The sequence below is a fragment of the Podarcis pityusensis genome (assembly GCF_964106645.2).
Source record: "Podarcis pityusensis genome assembly, chromosome: Z".
In the NCBI taxonomy this organism is placed as follows: domain Eukaryota; kingdom Metazoa; phylum Chordata; class Lepidosauria; order Squamata; family Lacertidae; genus Podarcis; species Podarcis pityusensis.
In genome coordinates, this window is record NC_138044.1 from 20,628,303 (window position 1) to 20,643,123 (window position 14,821).

Here is a 14,821-nt window from a genome sequence, read left to right on the forward strand (position 1 = left end):
CTTCATTTCTACAGACCGGGCAGAGCACCTTTTGGATTCCACACTTTCCTCCGAAATAATAAGCGCAGCACACAAAGGAGAAATGCTTATTAAACTTTAACATTAAGATTAGGGGGGAAAGAGGTCCAGAGTCCACTGCTTCATGGTTGCTCACATTGCTGCTTTTCTAGTGGGGGAAAAAGACCTTTGTGTGAAAGTTATTGTTATTTATAGGATTTCTATTCTACCTTTTTCTTAAAGGAGCTCGAGGTGGCAGACATGGCTTTCCCTTTCCTCATTTAATCCTCACAACCACCTTGCAAGGTAGGTTAGGCTGAGAGGCAGTGAGCGGTCCAAGGTCACCTCGTGAGTTTCATGGCTGAGTGGGGGCAACCGAATCCAGGTCTCCCAGGTCCTAGTCCAGTATACCAGCTATTACACCACATAGGCTCTCAAAAATGGGGCAGAGGGTGGGGGAAGCAGTCAAAAGAGGCATGCTTACATCAAACATGTTGGGAGGTCATCGTTGTTGTAGCCTCAATAATATTCCCCCCCCCCCATTCAATTACTTGACCAACCCCTGAAACGCCTTCCACTAAGCTGTGCCAGCAGTAAAATAAAACTGCATACAGTTTTGTGACCACCTTGTGCTGCAGACTGCCAGTGGGGTGTAGTGGTTAGAGTGACTTAGACTGTGACTTGGGAGTCCCAGTTTCAAATCCCTACTTGGCCATGATGTCCACTGGGTGAGACCTTGGGTGGCAGTCACTGCCTCTCAGTCTAACCAGGATTAGAATCTCAAGATATATAAGCTAGGCGCCAAATAGTGCCTTAAAGCTAGGTTACAATGGAACGGAATGCCTATTCACTGAGGGGTTGGACTAGATGTCCCCGGGGGTCCCTTTGCAATACTACAATCCTTCAATTCTATGATCTCAACTACATTGCTTGACAGTAGCTTGCTCTTACAACAAATTCACTTGTCCCAGTATGCAAGAAGGAGAAACACACACAGGAGAAATGGAAATGGTATTGGCTATGGACTAAGGCGGAGGTTTTTAATCTGTAGTCGCCAGCCTGGTGCCCAGAAATCTCCACATAGACACAAATGGACCCACGCCAGTGGCAAAATGCGCCTCGCACCTTGGAAGTTTCGAACTCTGAGTCGAACAGACCTCACAGAGTTGTTGTGGGAATCAAAACATTTCCAGAAGGAAAGTCACGTAATGCTCATAAGCATAAGGACATAAGACCCCTGCTGGATCAGGCCAATGGCCCATCTAATCCAGCACCCTGTCCCCACAGTGGCCAACCAGATGCCTCTGTGGGAAGGAAGAAAGCAGGAGTCAAGTACCAGAACAGCTTCCCCGCCCTCCATTCTGTGGTTTCCAATCACCGGTGTTGAGGCGTATGGTTGCCTCAGCTCGCAGCCCCGAGAAGCAAAACCTCCATGATTTATTTGCTTGCCGAGTCGATTTTTACAAAGTGTAGGCCTGGGAAGAGCAGCTTGTGTCCTTTGGTCTCTCATTAAAACAACAGAAAGATGAAAAGAGAAAGGGTTGTAATGAGCCAGTCCAGCTAAACTGGGCCCTTCATCACAGAATACACCCATTTTCATTTGGTTCCCCCTCCTTGTGAGCTTGGAGGAAGATCAAAGTATTATTCTTCACCCTGGCTCCAGAGCAAAGAGAGATGCACAAATAAAACAAACAGATTTTGGATCCCAGAAACTGAGACAGAGTAAAAGCTTGGTCTGAAAGATCTAATTCCAGACAACTTGGGGATTATTCCTGAAATAAATAAAAAATGGGTACATGGAACCAATAATGATAAAGATCAGCCTGGTGCAGACTTTGGAACAGTGGATTCCAAAGTGGGGGGGGGGGTTGCACCCCTGGGAGCAGTGGGATTACCTCAAATCCTGAGAGGCAAGGGGGCAGCAGGGAGGTGCTGGAGGTGTAAATGACTATCAGACTGAAAACCTGGTATCGCTACATCAGTTTTGTTAAATGAAATCATTTTGATCGGATTTTGAATAGGTGTTCCTGTTTTGAATTTTATTGTGTTGATATTTTCTGAATAATGTTTTTTTTAAGACGTTTTATTTAGGCGTACTTACAAACAAACCAACAAATCAATAAGATACACACAACCACAAAATAAACCGAAAAAGTAAGGACAAAAGGAACATAAAATACCACACCTGTGTGACTTCCCTCCACTTCTGAATAATGTTTTTTATAGGGTGTGGTAAAGCAGTGTGGTGGCATTGGGGATGATGCCTCCCCCACAAAAGTTTGGGAACGCAGCTTTACGCCCAGGTCCTTTGGTCAAGACCAAAGACCTGAAAACAAGGATGTGAGGGCAGCAGAATTCTCTCTACAGTTGCTCTCTCATGACAGTGAGAAGCGAGACATGGCCATGGCTGCTGTCTTCAGGGCCTGAGCTGCTAACTCAGCCTCTGCCTCATAACATCTGCTGCTGCCAAACCCATGCTGTGATGTCATAGCATGCATCACAACACGGCCTGAAGGTGGCACAAATGAAAGTCAGTGTAGTGTTGTGGTTAGAGTGTCAGAATAAGTTCTGGGAGACCGGGGTTCAAACCCCACACTTGGCAAAGAAGCTCACTTGAGTTGCAGGGGGCCAATCACTGTCTTTTAGCCTATCCTTGGAGCAAAAAATGGTATATAAATGCATCAATCAAGCAAAGAAAAAACAGTGTACCTTGGCGTCGCAATACAGGTTACATTTACTGGGAAAGAAACACACTGTGTTATCTCCCAACGTTATGTTAAAGTTTGAAATCTTTCCCTCATCAAAATTTGGTAAGAAGAATGAGGCATGGAAGGCTTTTCTGAGAGGAAGTTGGAGGACATATCTATGGCACAGCACTAACCTTGTAGGCAACTATTACCTTACTAGATTTGCTGTGCTGCAATGTTTTTATTGTTGCAATTACCTGTATCTTTAACAGAACTTATTTAGTTTTAATTCTCTTAAATAATAGATGAAAGATACATAGATAGATAGATGAAAGATAAAAATGAAATAATAATACTACATAACTAAGCTTCTTGTCTGGCCAAAAGACTGCTACAGAATTCCCATCATCTGTTTTTGTGTTCAACTTCATACACACATCTGCTCATGCTAACTTTTCCCTTCTGACCCTCCTCTCTTTATACTTTACTTTCCCTTCTGCTTTCCTAAAGCATCTTGCCTTTTTATTCTTAAGGCTCCAATTTTGTTTTTGCACAGCGTTCTGAAATTCCAGACACTTTGGTTAATCCTGAGTTGTGTAATCCTTTTCTAAAGTCATTTGACAGGCTGCACATCCCCCACACCTTGTGCTTCCATAAAATTACACAGGGCATGGAAGAATCAATTCTTCCCCCATTGACTGCTGATCCGTGTCAACTGGCTGTGCTCTGCCTCCACAGCTGGAGGCAGCAATGCTTCTGAATACCAGTTGCTGGAAACCACAGGAGGGCAGAGGGCACTGGTGCCTGAATCCTGCATGCATGTTTCCCATAATGGGCATCTGGTTGGTCACTGTGGGAAGAGGATGCTGGACTAGATGAGCCATTGGTCCGATCCAAAGCATAACCTTACAATAATGGGCTCAGGTGTACCTTGGGATCACATCTTCCCCCTTCTTTCATTTTAGGATTGGCCTCAGCGCGTTACATCACACTATGGTTTACTGGAACACATAAATGGGAAGGTGTGGGTAACCCAACACAGATGTTTCTGATCTCCTTTCTGCTGCTGTGGAACTGGAAGCATGCATGAGCCCAAGGCTCATTCATTTACTACCATGGATTAACGTCCAAGAAGAGCCACAGCCTGGCTTGAATGACAGAGGAAGCTCAAATCTCAGTTTTTGTAGTTCAACTGCTACATCACACTACACCAAGGTTTGGGCTTTATGCATAATCTAACCTAGGCTTGTGGTTAAGCAGTCCTCCTTAACCTCAAGTTTTAAAGTCACATTTGAGGAACAAAGCACTTGAGCTCCAGATTCAGACCACACACTGAGCCAAAGCTTAGTTCAGTGATGTGTGGCAGCTGAGCTCTGCTGGATTGGGCCAATGGCCCATCTAGTTCAGCGTCCTCTTCTTCTCCTCACAGTGGTCAACAAGATGTCTGTGGGAATCCCACAAGCAGGATTCAAGCACCAAAGCATACTCACCTTCTATGGTTTCCAGCAATTGGTATTCAGCAGCACAGGTGCCTCCAACTATGGAGGCGGAGCACAGCCATCGTGGCTAGTAGCCTTCCACAGCCCTATCCATGAACTTGTCTAATCCTTTTTGAAAGTTATCTAGGTTGATAGCCATCACTACCTCCTGGGGGAGCAAGTTCCACAGCTGAACTCTGTGCTGTGTGAAGAATTACTTCCTTTTATCTGTTCTGAATCTTCCAACATTCAGCATCACTGGGAATCAACAACCTCTAGTTTTATGAGAGGGAGGGGGACACTTCCTCTATGCCATGCATGATTTTATAAACTTCTATAATGTCACCTAATGGCTGTCATCTTTTCCCTGGGCGTCCACACACTGGGACTACAAACTATGCTTTAGCTCAACACCCAGCTCTCCCTGAAAGCAAGACAGGGAATTCTCTCCAACCATCCACAATTTGAAGTTCAGCCTTATCACCATCCTTGTGTTTTGGGATTTTTGTTCTGGTAAACTAAGAAGCATAGAACTGCACAGTTGGAAGGGACAGCCAAGGGTCATCCAGTCAAACCCCTTGCAATGCAGGAATCACAGCTAACGAACCCCTGACAGATGGCCACCCAACACCTGCTTACAAACCACCATGGAAAGAGTCCACCAGCTTACAATGGAGTCCATCCCACAGTCGAACAGTTCTTATTTTCAGAAAGTTCTTGCTAATCTTTAGTTGGGACACTGAAATAGTAAAAACCCCGGTCCGTTGTCATTCTTTCCTCTGGTAACTTTTATCATTCCAGTTGTCCTTTAGTGCCTTTTGCAGCTGTTTGGGGGATCTCCTCAGGTTTGTGAAAACAAACATAGGAACACTCAGAACTGCAACAAATTTAAAATACTATTACTGTGCCATAGATGTATATTCCACATTCTAATTTTTGCCACTGAGAGAAAGAGATATGAAGGAAGAAAGGCATGCTAAAACTGAACTAGAGCTTCACTTCCTGTTCCTATATTATGCAAGTTAAGCAAAAAGACTATATTGGGACTAAAATTCTCTTCCCACAGCTGGAAAGGGGGTGGATGGGGGGGGGGGGGAGAGAATGACCAAACAATGGGAGATGTGGTGTATTAGTGCATTTGAAAAAGCACTCTTAAATCTCTAACTTTTTCTCGTTAAAATATTTACAATGGTATCCTTTTTATAGAACTTGTGCTGCAATTGTAAAAATGCGCCCTAAGTCCACTTATAGTTGCCAAACCTGGACGTGAGCTAAGCAACTGTTTCTGATCCTTCTTCAGCTCCTTTGGTTCTCCAGTCTTAGATTTGTTCAGTCACTTTTGTGCAGATTTTTTGAAAGAATGCACAAAAGGTGGACAAAAAAACCAAACATGAATTTTGTATGCGCATTTTTAACAGAGTACACGGTCCTGAACATATCCATCTATAAAAAGGTTATTTTTGTGCATCTTTTAGGTATGTTTTTTAAAAAAGATGCTCCCTCCATCAATTTGTCTAATCCTCTTTTCATGCCCATCCAAATTGGTGGCTATCACTGCCTCCTCTGGGAGCAAGTTCCAAAGTCTGACTCTGGATCGTGTGGAAAAAGTCCAGCAGTAACTCAAGTATAACGGCTGCAAAAAATCAGTGAACCAGTATGACAGAGGTTACATTTGCACTGGGATAATACTCTTAATAGACACATACTTAGCCAAGTCAGATTTGTCTTGGCATGAGCTGGGACTTTAAAATGAGGGGGGAGAGATCCCTGAAAAACACACAGGAAAGGGGGATGTAGAACAACAAGGTAATTTGGCCCCTCCTTTATCAGAGAGAGATCTTACAAAATTTGTGCTTTTATGCAACATGACATAATGGATATGGAAAAGCTTTTCACACACCAGGTTGCAAAGGGGGGGGGGGGAGAGAGAGACACAATCCCACCACATGTTGTTCCCACTTGGTTTCCACGCGGTTGGATTGTTCCAGCCACATATGTATAAATATGGTGTTTTTGGCAATTTCTACTTGCACAAGCCCTGCCTGCTCTTCATCTGCACTCAGACAGCTAGGGGGGGTTTGGAGATGAGGAGGAGGAGGCAAGGAGAGGAGGAGTGAGTGGGATTCCTGGCAACAACCTGTGGAAAAAATATACAGTATATGAAAAGCTGTCTAGCATCCCAGTTGCCTAGGCCTTTTGGAGTTTATGAGCAGGCTGTTAATCTGATTAAGACAATGGCAGTGGGGAAACAGTCCAGACTTCAGCAAATGCCCTCCCATTGCACCCCGGAATATTTTTTAAACCAAACACACTCATTTTACAAGGAACCGGGGAAGATGCAGTAATTAAAGCACATTTCTTCTCCTTTCTCCCATACTGAGCCTTTTTCCAGTTAGCTCCCTTATCATGTAGACTATATTTTATTTATTTAGTTATAATAAGTATTCACAGTGCTATTTTTCTGGAAAAAGAGGTGTTGGAACTCACCATGAACGCCTCCCTTGCTCTCTTATAATGGTAAGAGCACCCACCTGAAAGGGGCTAGGAACTGAGTTCCAGTGAGTTCCAGCTGAAAAAAGGCCCAGAATATTTATATACTACTATATCACGAAAACACATCAGTCGCTGCCTCTCAGTCTAACCCAACCTTACAGGATTGTTGTGGGGATTAAATGAGGAGGGGGAGAATCAAGTAGGTCACCTTGATCTCCTTGGAGAAAAAGGTGGGATATAAATGCAAAAAACAAATCTGTAGCCACAAACCTCTTGGGAAATTGTGTGTGTGTTTCAGAAACACACACTTGCAATCATGCTTATAAATGAGGCCCTTAAGCCTACAGAAAGCCTGAGCAGATGAACATTCTAATTTTTTTAAGGCATTTAGTATTTAGAGATAAATTACAGTTGCCTAGTGAGCAGGGAGAGAACACATTTTTGTTTTAAAACAACCAGCCAGCTAAAGTGGGCCAGCTGCAGGAACTGAGAGAACGAAAACCGATAAAATTTGTAGACCTGTTGCCAGAACCTCAAGCAAAGGCATAATTTACTGAATATGTCTGGAGCATGACTTTTTGTGCTTGGAACTGTGTACTTCATATACACAAATGCACATTCAGGCTCCAGGATGCTGAGCTCAGCCCCAGGACATTCTTTCATGTGCTGTTGTATGCATGCAAGAGAAAACTGCATAGCTATTTTTTTCTGCAAAGTATTTATTCATGCAGCAGAGTTTCCAGAGTAGCAAACAAGATAAAATACTTGGGGGGTGGGAATCAAGATTTAATATGCTACAGCTTGTTAAAAATAACAAGTCTAGGAGAATAAACACAGCTTTGAGTGGCACTGAAAACGGCTCTCTTTGGTGTACCTGGGTCCTAAACTGTACAGTATTTTAAACATTTTGAACCATGCTCAGGAATGGACTAGACAGCAAGGAGTTTTTTCCAATAATTGAAGAGATAGTGGAACAATCTTCAAAGGAAGCCCCACAGACAACCTATTAAAGTCATGAATTCTTGATGTTGGTGGCACATGAATAACTGGGGAGCTGAAGAGCAGCAGCCAAAAACCAGAAGGTGGCAGCTGTAGAGACCACTCCAGCCCTCCAGCATGGTGCTGTGATTAAGAATGCTGGACTGGGGGAGACCATGGTTTGAATCCCCAATCATTCAGGAAGCCTATTTGGGCCAATCCTTACCTCTCAGCTTAACCTACCTCACAGAGTTGTTGTGGGGATAAAATGGGCACCACCTTGAGCTCCTTGGAGGAAAAGGGTGGTACATATAAAGGCTCTTATGTTCTTATACTTAATCATCTTTCAAAGCCTTCCAAGTTAGTGACCGTCACTGCCTCCTGTGGGAGGGAGTTCCATAGTTTAATGTCAGTTGCAAAGCCCAACACCCACATTTTCTCTGCAATATCTCTTTTCTGCTTGGTGAAGCAGACAATTTGCTTTTAAAGCATGTAAGCAGCCTGTGGGTTATTTTTTTTAGCAGTCAGTCCACTGCCACCTCCAAAACATATCCTAACTCAGACAGCACATGTAACAGACTGTGTTTGGGGTAGAACTCCTCTGTAACAAATACAGTAAGATATTTTGTAAGATTAAACAGCCTATTAAGCCTTCTGAAAAGCCCGTCATGGCCAGAAGCCACTGCAGGACAGACAATTACAGATTAATCAAGCAAAGGAACGAGGAAATGGCCCTGCGGTATTAGATTGCTTCCTTGATGAAAGAAACAAAACTGATTATATCTGCATTCCAGAGAGCAAATGCACTATTTGTGTTCAACGTACACAGCAGACAGGTGCAGGGTGCTTAGTTTTATATATTTATTTTCTTGAATCTATACTCTGCCTTTTTTCCAATCACTGTGCACACCAGAACTTCTTAGCTCTCAGCAAGAGGATACTCTCCTATGCTTTAGATTTCACAAGACTCAGTCTCTGTCAATTGTAAGAAAAATAAGACCTAAGATGATCAGGCAAATGGCCCATCTAGTCTAACATCTTGTGTTTACAATGGGAAATCCTTGATATGATGGCCCATCCTCAGACGCCTTCCCTATAAAGAGCAGTGTGAAACAGGGCTGTGTTCTCGCCCCAACCCTCTTTGGCATATTCTTCTCCCTGTTGTTCTCATTCTGAAAATGATGTGTGAGAGGCAGGCATGGAAGCCGGTCAACGGTGCCTCCACTAGGCAAGGTCAAAGTCCTCCTGGAAGGGAACAGCTGCTGCCCCTTCTGTAGCCCATCTCCTCAGAGGCCAACAAGCGCTGGGCGAAAAGTAGGGCAGTCTCCCATCCTCAGCACCATCTGTGACTCAATACTACTCACAATGAAGCTCCTTGTGACACTTCCAGAGTGCAGCCCACCAATAAAAGGCCCATTGTCCTCTCCTTCAATGCTCATATGGGATAGAATCTGTACTTCCCATGCTCTGTCATATGATATTTTTCCCTCCCAAAGAGATTATAGCGCAGTGATTTGAAAACCGAAGTATTTAGTATGTGCCTGTTACCTGTGATGGCATTATGGAGCGCAGAACTGGATCACAACAGAGCAACAGGAACAGGACATACCATGGAAAGTACAATGTTAATGAATATCATTAAAAGATAATAACTGGATATGACAAAGATCGAAAGTTACGGATGCAGTGGGAAAGGATGCAAAGTTAAAGTGGGCATGTGGCCTGAGACGACACAGGCCGATGGAGTAAAGCACTGCTAGTGTGGAGACCATACAATTTCAAAAGGCCAAGGGGATGACCATGTATGTGATGGGTAGACCATATAAACTATAGATTCTAAAGCATGGGTAGGCAAACTAAGGCCCTATCGCCTTCTAAATCCGGCCCACAGACGGTCCAGGAATCAGCGTATTTTTACATGAGTAGAATGTGTCCTTTTATTTTAAATGCATCTCTGGGTTACTTGTGGAGCCTGCCTGGTGTCTTTTACATGAGTAGAATGTATGCTTTTATTTAAAATTGATCTCTGGGTTATTTGTGGGGCATAAGAATTCATTCATTATTATTACCGTATTTTTTGCTCTATAAGACTCACTTTTTCTCTCCTAAAAGGTAAAGGGAAATGTGTGTGCGTCTTATGGAGCGAATGCAGGCTGCACAGCTATCCCAGAAGCCAGAACAGCAAGAGGGATTGCTGCTTTCACTGCGCAACGATCCCTCTTGCTGTTCTGGCTTCTGAAATTCAGAATATTTTTTTCTTGTTTTCCTCCGCCAAAAACTAGGTGCGTCTTGTGATCTGGTGCGTCTTATAGAGCGAAAAAATACGGTATTTTTCAAAATATACCAATCCGGCCCCCCACAAGGTCTGAGGGACAGTGGACTGGCCCCCTGCTGAAAAAGTTTGCTGACTCCTGATCTAAAGTTAGCAGAGGGGCTTGTGCGGATTCAGGAAGCAACAGAAAGCAATGGAGAGAAATTGAAGAGACGTTTATCCAAACATGGATGCAAGGTGCTACAGAAGCAGAATAAGGAAGTCAAGCCACATTCAGCACCAACTCTGTCACTCTGCTGGAAGTTTCAAAAATATGAGATGGCCTATTCCTGGCCAAATCCAACAAAGTGCCTGACAATGCTTATGTCCCAATTTCATTTGTTATTTCTACTTTTTATTGCATTTATATCCCACTTTTGCTCCATGAAGCTCAAAGGTGGCATTTCATAGTTCTCATCATTTTATCCACACAGCAACCCTGTGAAGTACGTTAGGCTGAGCGGCAGTGACAAACACAAAGGTCACACCCAGTGAGATTTATGGCTAAGTGGGGATTTGAACCCTGGTCTGTCAGATCCCTATTCCAACGTGCTTTAAAAGTGCCACAGGGTTCACTTTTAAAATCATAATTGCATCAAAGAACTGTACACACAAGGTTATTTTTGGAAAGAGTTTTGGCCTCATGTATATTTAGCCTTAATATTCTGGCCACCAAACCACCAAGAGTTTCTGAGAAGATTTGAGGCAAGAAAGTAACATCACACCGGCATGTTTAGCCCTTCCCCCTAAAAAAAATTTAAAAAATGATATTGACCAAAATACAGTTTTAGCTGTCTCATCCTTAGAAGGATATGTAAGCCACTGATCTGAAGAAAAAAAAATCCCCAACGTTCAAATACAGTACGATTTCTTCTTAATCGGGGACATTGGTTCCAAGGGCTCCACATATGCAAGAAAATTGCTATAATCAAACCATTGGAACCGCCCCACAGCTAGGTATGAAGGGGGAGACAGCACCCCCAGGAATTCCAGAACCGACCCAGCAAGCAAGGTGGAAAGCTTGAAAACTCATTTTTGCACCAGGTAACCCTGGTCGGACCCAGTGTGAAAAGGGCTTTGATGCTCTCCACCTTGCTTAGGACTTGACTAAATGAAATTTACCTCCCACAGGAGGCAGAAATGGCCACTAACTTGGATAGCTTTAAAAGAGGATTGGCCAAATTAATGGAGGAGGAGACGGCTATCGATGGTGATCAGCCATGGTTGCTATGCTCTGTTGCCACAGTTGCGGGGAACAGTGCTTCTGAATGCCAGTTGTTGGGAACCACAGGAGGGGAGAGTTGCTCTTGTGATCGGGTCCTGCTTGCAGATTTCCCATTCAGGCATCTGGTTGGCCACTGTGAGGACAAGATGCTGCACTTGGATGGGCTACTGACTTGATTTAGGAGGGCTCTTCTAACATGGGCCAAAGAAACAAACTTGAACCCCGGGGGCAATACTGGACACCTTCATCTACCCTACTTGCAATAAAACATGTCTCTCCCATATTGGTCTCTTCAGCCACAGCAAGAATTGTAACTCCAACGGTTTGACTTCACCCCCAAAGGAACATTCTTCCATTGCCTCCCGAGACAGATGGATGCCAACAATGCTACTTGTACAAAAATCATTTTTTTAAAAAAAAGAGTAAAGTGTGCAGGGGGGGGGGACAGCAACCCTTAATGATTTAGAAAGGCTCTAGCAGCAAAGAAAGGGCTTTGCACTGTCAGAAGACTGATGAGCTGTCACACAAATTCTCTGTACTCATGAATCAATCGTATATATATATATATATATAAACACACATACAAGAGAGGGGGGATGGAGATTTGTAATGCACACTACATTTGACATGCAGATTGAAATGTTAATGCTAAACAAAATACAAGCTACAGAACCTGAGAAAGGGCACTGCACACGCACAATTTTTCATGCCAAGGAAGAACAGCAACCGTACCAAAGCAATGGATTGTAAATTCCAGACATATTTCCTGGGGACTTCCTAGGATGGCCCTGTGCCTATTAACACAATAGGCGTCCTTCTTTCTTTCTTTCTTTCTTTCTTTCTTTCTTTCTTTCTTTCTTTTTGCTGCTGCTGTTGTTGTTAGTTAACCCTTTGGTTAAGATGAACAGCCTTGACTTGGCAGGCTCCCATGAGGCCGGGGGTGGGGGGGATCAGCCACACAATAAAGGCCAGGGGTCAGCAACCTTTTAGCTATGGGCCAGTCCACCGTCCCTCAGACCATGTGGTGGGCCTGACCATACCATATTTTTCGCTCCATAAGGTGCACCGGACCATAAGGCGCACCTGGTTTTTAGAGGGGGAAATCAAGAAGCTATGGCAATTCCCCCACCTCCTGCAAAAGCCCACAGGAGCGTGCAGCTCCTGCGGGCTTTTCTACGAGGAGGGAGAACGGACTGGCCACATCAGTCCCTTCTCCCTCCTGGGGAAAAGCCCACAAGAGCCACGCGGAGCTTGTGTGCAACTCTTGGGGGCTTTTCCTGCCTGCCTCCCCCCTACATTCACTCCATAAGACGCACACACATTTCCCCTTACTTTTTAGGAGGGAACAAGTGCGTCTTATGGATCGAAAAATACTGCATTTTGAGGGGGGAAATGAACAAATTCCTATGCCCCACAAATAACCCAGAGATGCATTTTAAATAAAAGCACAAATTCTACTCATGTAAAAACACCAGGCAAGCCCCACAAATAACCCAGAGATGCATTTAAAATAAAATTACACATTCTACTTATGTAAAAACACGCTGATTCCTGGACAGTCCACAGGCCAGATTTAGAAGGCGACTGGGCCGGATCCGGCCCCCGGGCCTTAGGTTGCCTACCCCTGGTTAAGGCCATGCCTGCTCCTAGAAGGCAAGGGTTTCCTGACCTACCATGCCAGATTATTTTAGGAACATTCCTGATTCCTCTTCTTTGCTAAGAAGAATATGCGGACCACAGGTGCAACATTCTTGTGTAAAGAAATATGCTGGGCTTAATTAGAGCCAAAATTAAACACACACACAGGGAGGGAAAGAGAGAGAGAGAGAGAGAGAGAGAGAGAGAGAGAGAGAGAGGTAGAGAGGTAGAGAGAAAAGATGCAAACGTTGGCCTGGACACTGTTTTCAGCCACAGCAACTTTAGCAACACAATTACATGATGCAAAGTACCTTATGTTGTTACAGTCCAACCCAAAGATCTTCTAGAAGCTGGAACAGGCAAACAAAAGAAAATCAATCACCAGCAGGCTGCCCTTCAGACTGCCCAAAAGCAAAGGGTGTCTGCTAGGGACTTCTGCATTGTTGGCATCTTTCTTCAAAGGAGCACAGGTGGAAGGGCTGCAGCTGAGTGACAGAACATCTGCTTAGCACGCAGAAGCACCCCTAATGACTTCTCCACGTAGAACTAGGAAAGACTCCTTCCTGAAACCCTGGAGAGTTGGTTAGAACTAAATACCACAGGATCACAACTTATGTGGGAATTTGGTTCCAAGGCTTCTGCAGCTACACAAAAATTGCATATACCCAGTCTATCCTGCCCTTCCTCCCCAAAGGGGTCCAGGGCTGCAACATTCTATTGCCATGTCTCATGTCTTTAAAAACATGATAAATATTACAAACAGAATGTCAAAACAGGTGAGCTGAACCAAAAAAGTTTCACCTTGCTTAGCCAGCAAAGTGGATATTGCTTTGACCTATAAAGTCTTATGTGGTTTGGAACCCCAATACCTCAAAAGCAGTAGTTTGGAAAGCGGCAGCACGAGAACAGGGCCTTTTCCATGGTGGCTCCCCACTTACAGAACGCTCTCTCTCCAGTGAGGTTTGCTAAGCATCACCTTTACATATGGAGGGAGGGGAGTTATCTCTTTGTGTTTTTCTTTTGTTCTTATTTTTATTATGTATTTTGTGTTTTTATATTGTATTTGTTGTGAATTGCCCTGATACCTATGGATGAAGGGAAGTATACAAAATTAATAAATTTAATAGTGATATCAATAATATCTTCAGGAGATAGGCAAAAACATTCCCTTCCAACCAGGTCTTTGGCTTTATATATGGCCTTTTAGTGTGGGAGGGGCGTTTTAATGTATTCCCCACCGCACCCCTAGTTTTAATGTAGGTAGGTAAGTTGCTTTGAGTTGCCATGGCAAAACGGTGACCAATAAAATAAATAATAATAATCTTCCAATGAATGCCTAGAGCAACATGCAAAACTGAAGACTTCTGGTTATTATAGTAAGCAACCACTTCTCCTCAAGACTGCAGAAGGCGGGCGATTTCAGAATTTCCTCCTTGAGAGTTCTCCGCAGGACAAACCAAGGCAGGAAGCCAAATGAGTCACCCAGGCCAAGTGGGAAATCTCACAAGCAGTTCAATGAGCTATCCAAGTAAACTCAGCAACGTTCTTCCCAGAGCAAAGTCTCATTATTATATGGCAAGAAAGGAAAACACACGCACTCTAGACAGAAGCTTGTGTTTTCATTGTTTGCGCAATGCAAAGCCCCACCAGCCTCTTTGCAAAGCTGCCTTGAGAAAGTGTTAGATGGCACACCCAAGCTGTGTCTTTGAGGTGGGGGGGTCCACTAAAACTTCAGCTCTCTCCTTCCCATGCCCAACGCATCGCTGTTGGAGTGGAAAGCAAAACATACAGAGAAGGAGCAAGTCAGCGAGCATATCAAAAAGTTCCACTGTTAACTCTTAGAACCTAAGAAGAGCCTGCTGAAACAGGCCAATGGTCCATCTCCCTATTCCAGCACCCTGCTCTTACAATAAGGCAACAAGATGCCCCATTGGGAAACCAAGGAGAAGAACAGGGGCACAAAAGCAAATCTCCACCCCTGTGGTTTCTAGCAACTGGTATTTGGAATCATTGC

General features: G+C 44.0%; 1 protein-coding gene across 3 annotated transcripts in view; it reads right to left on the minus strand.

The window, feature by feature from the left end:
- The window catches only part of OPHN1 (oligophrenin 1), a 130,597-nt gene that overhangs the window by 94,237 nt on the left and 21,539 nt on the right, over positions 1-14,821 (minus strand). The window contains exon 1 of one of the 3 annotated variants that reach the window (XM_080989792.1): positions 12,843-12,949. The exons of 1 other annotated variant lie outside the window; for it this stretch is intronic. Coding sequence is in view for 1 of the 2 variants with exons in the window: in XM_080989791.1 (XP_080845917.1) it covers positions 2,183-2,249 (67 nt within the window). In the remaining variant the exon portion in view is untranslated. Of the gene's footprint in view, positions 1-2,182; positions 2,257-12,842; positions 12,950-14,821 lie in introns of those variants that run through there. One more of the 3 variants, XM_080989791.1, reaches the window with a different exon arrangement.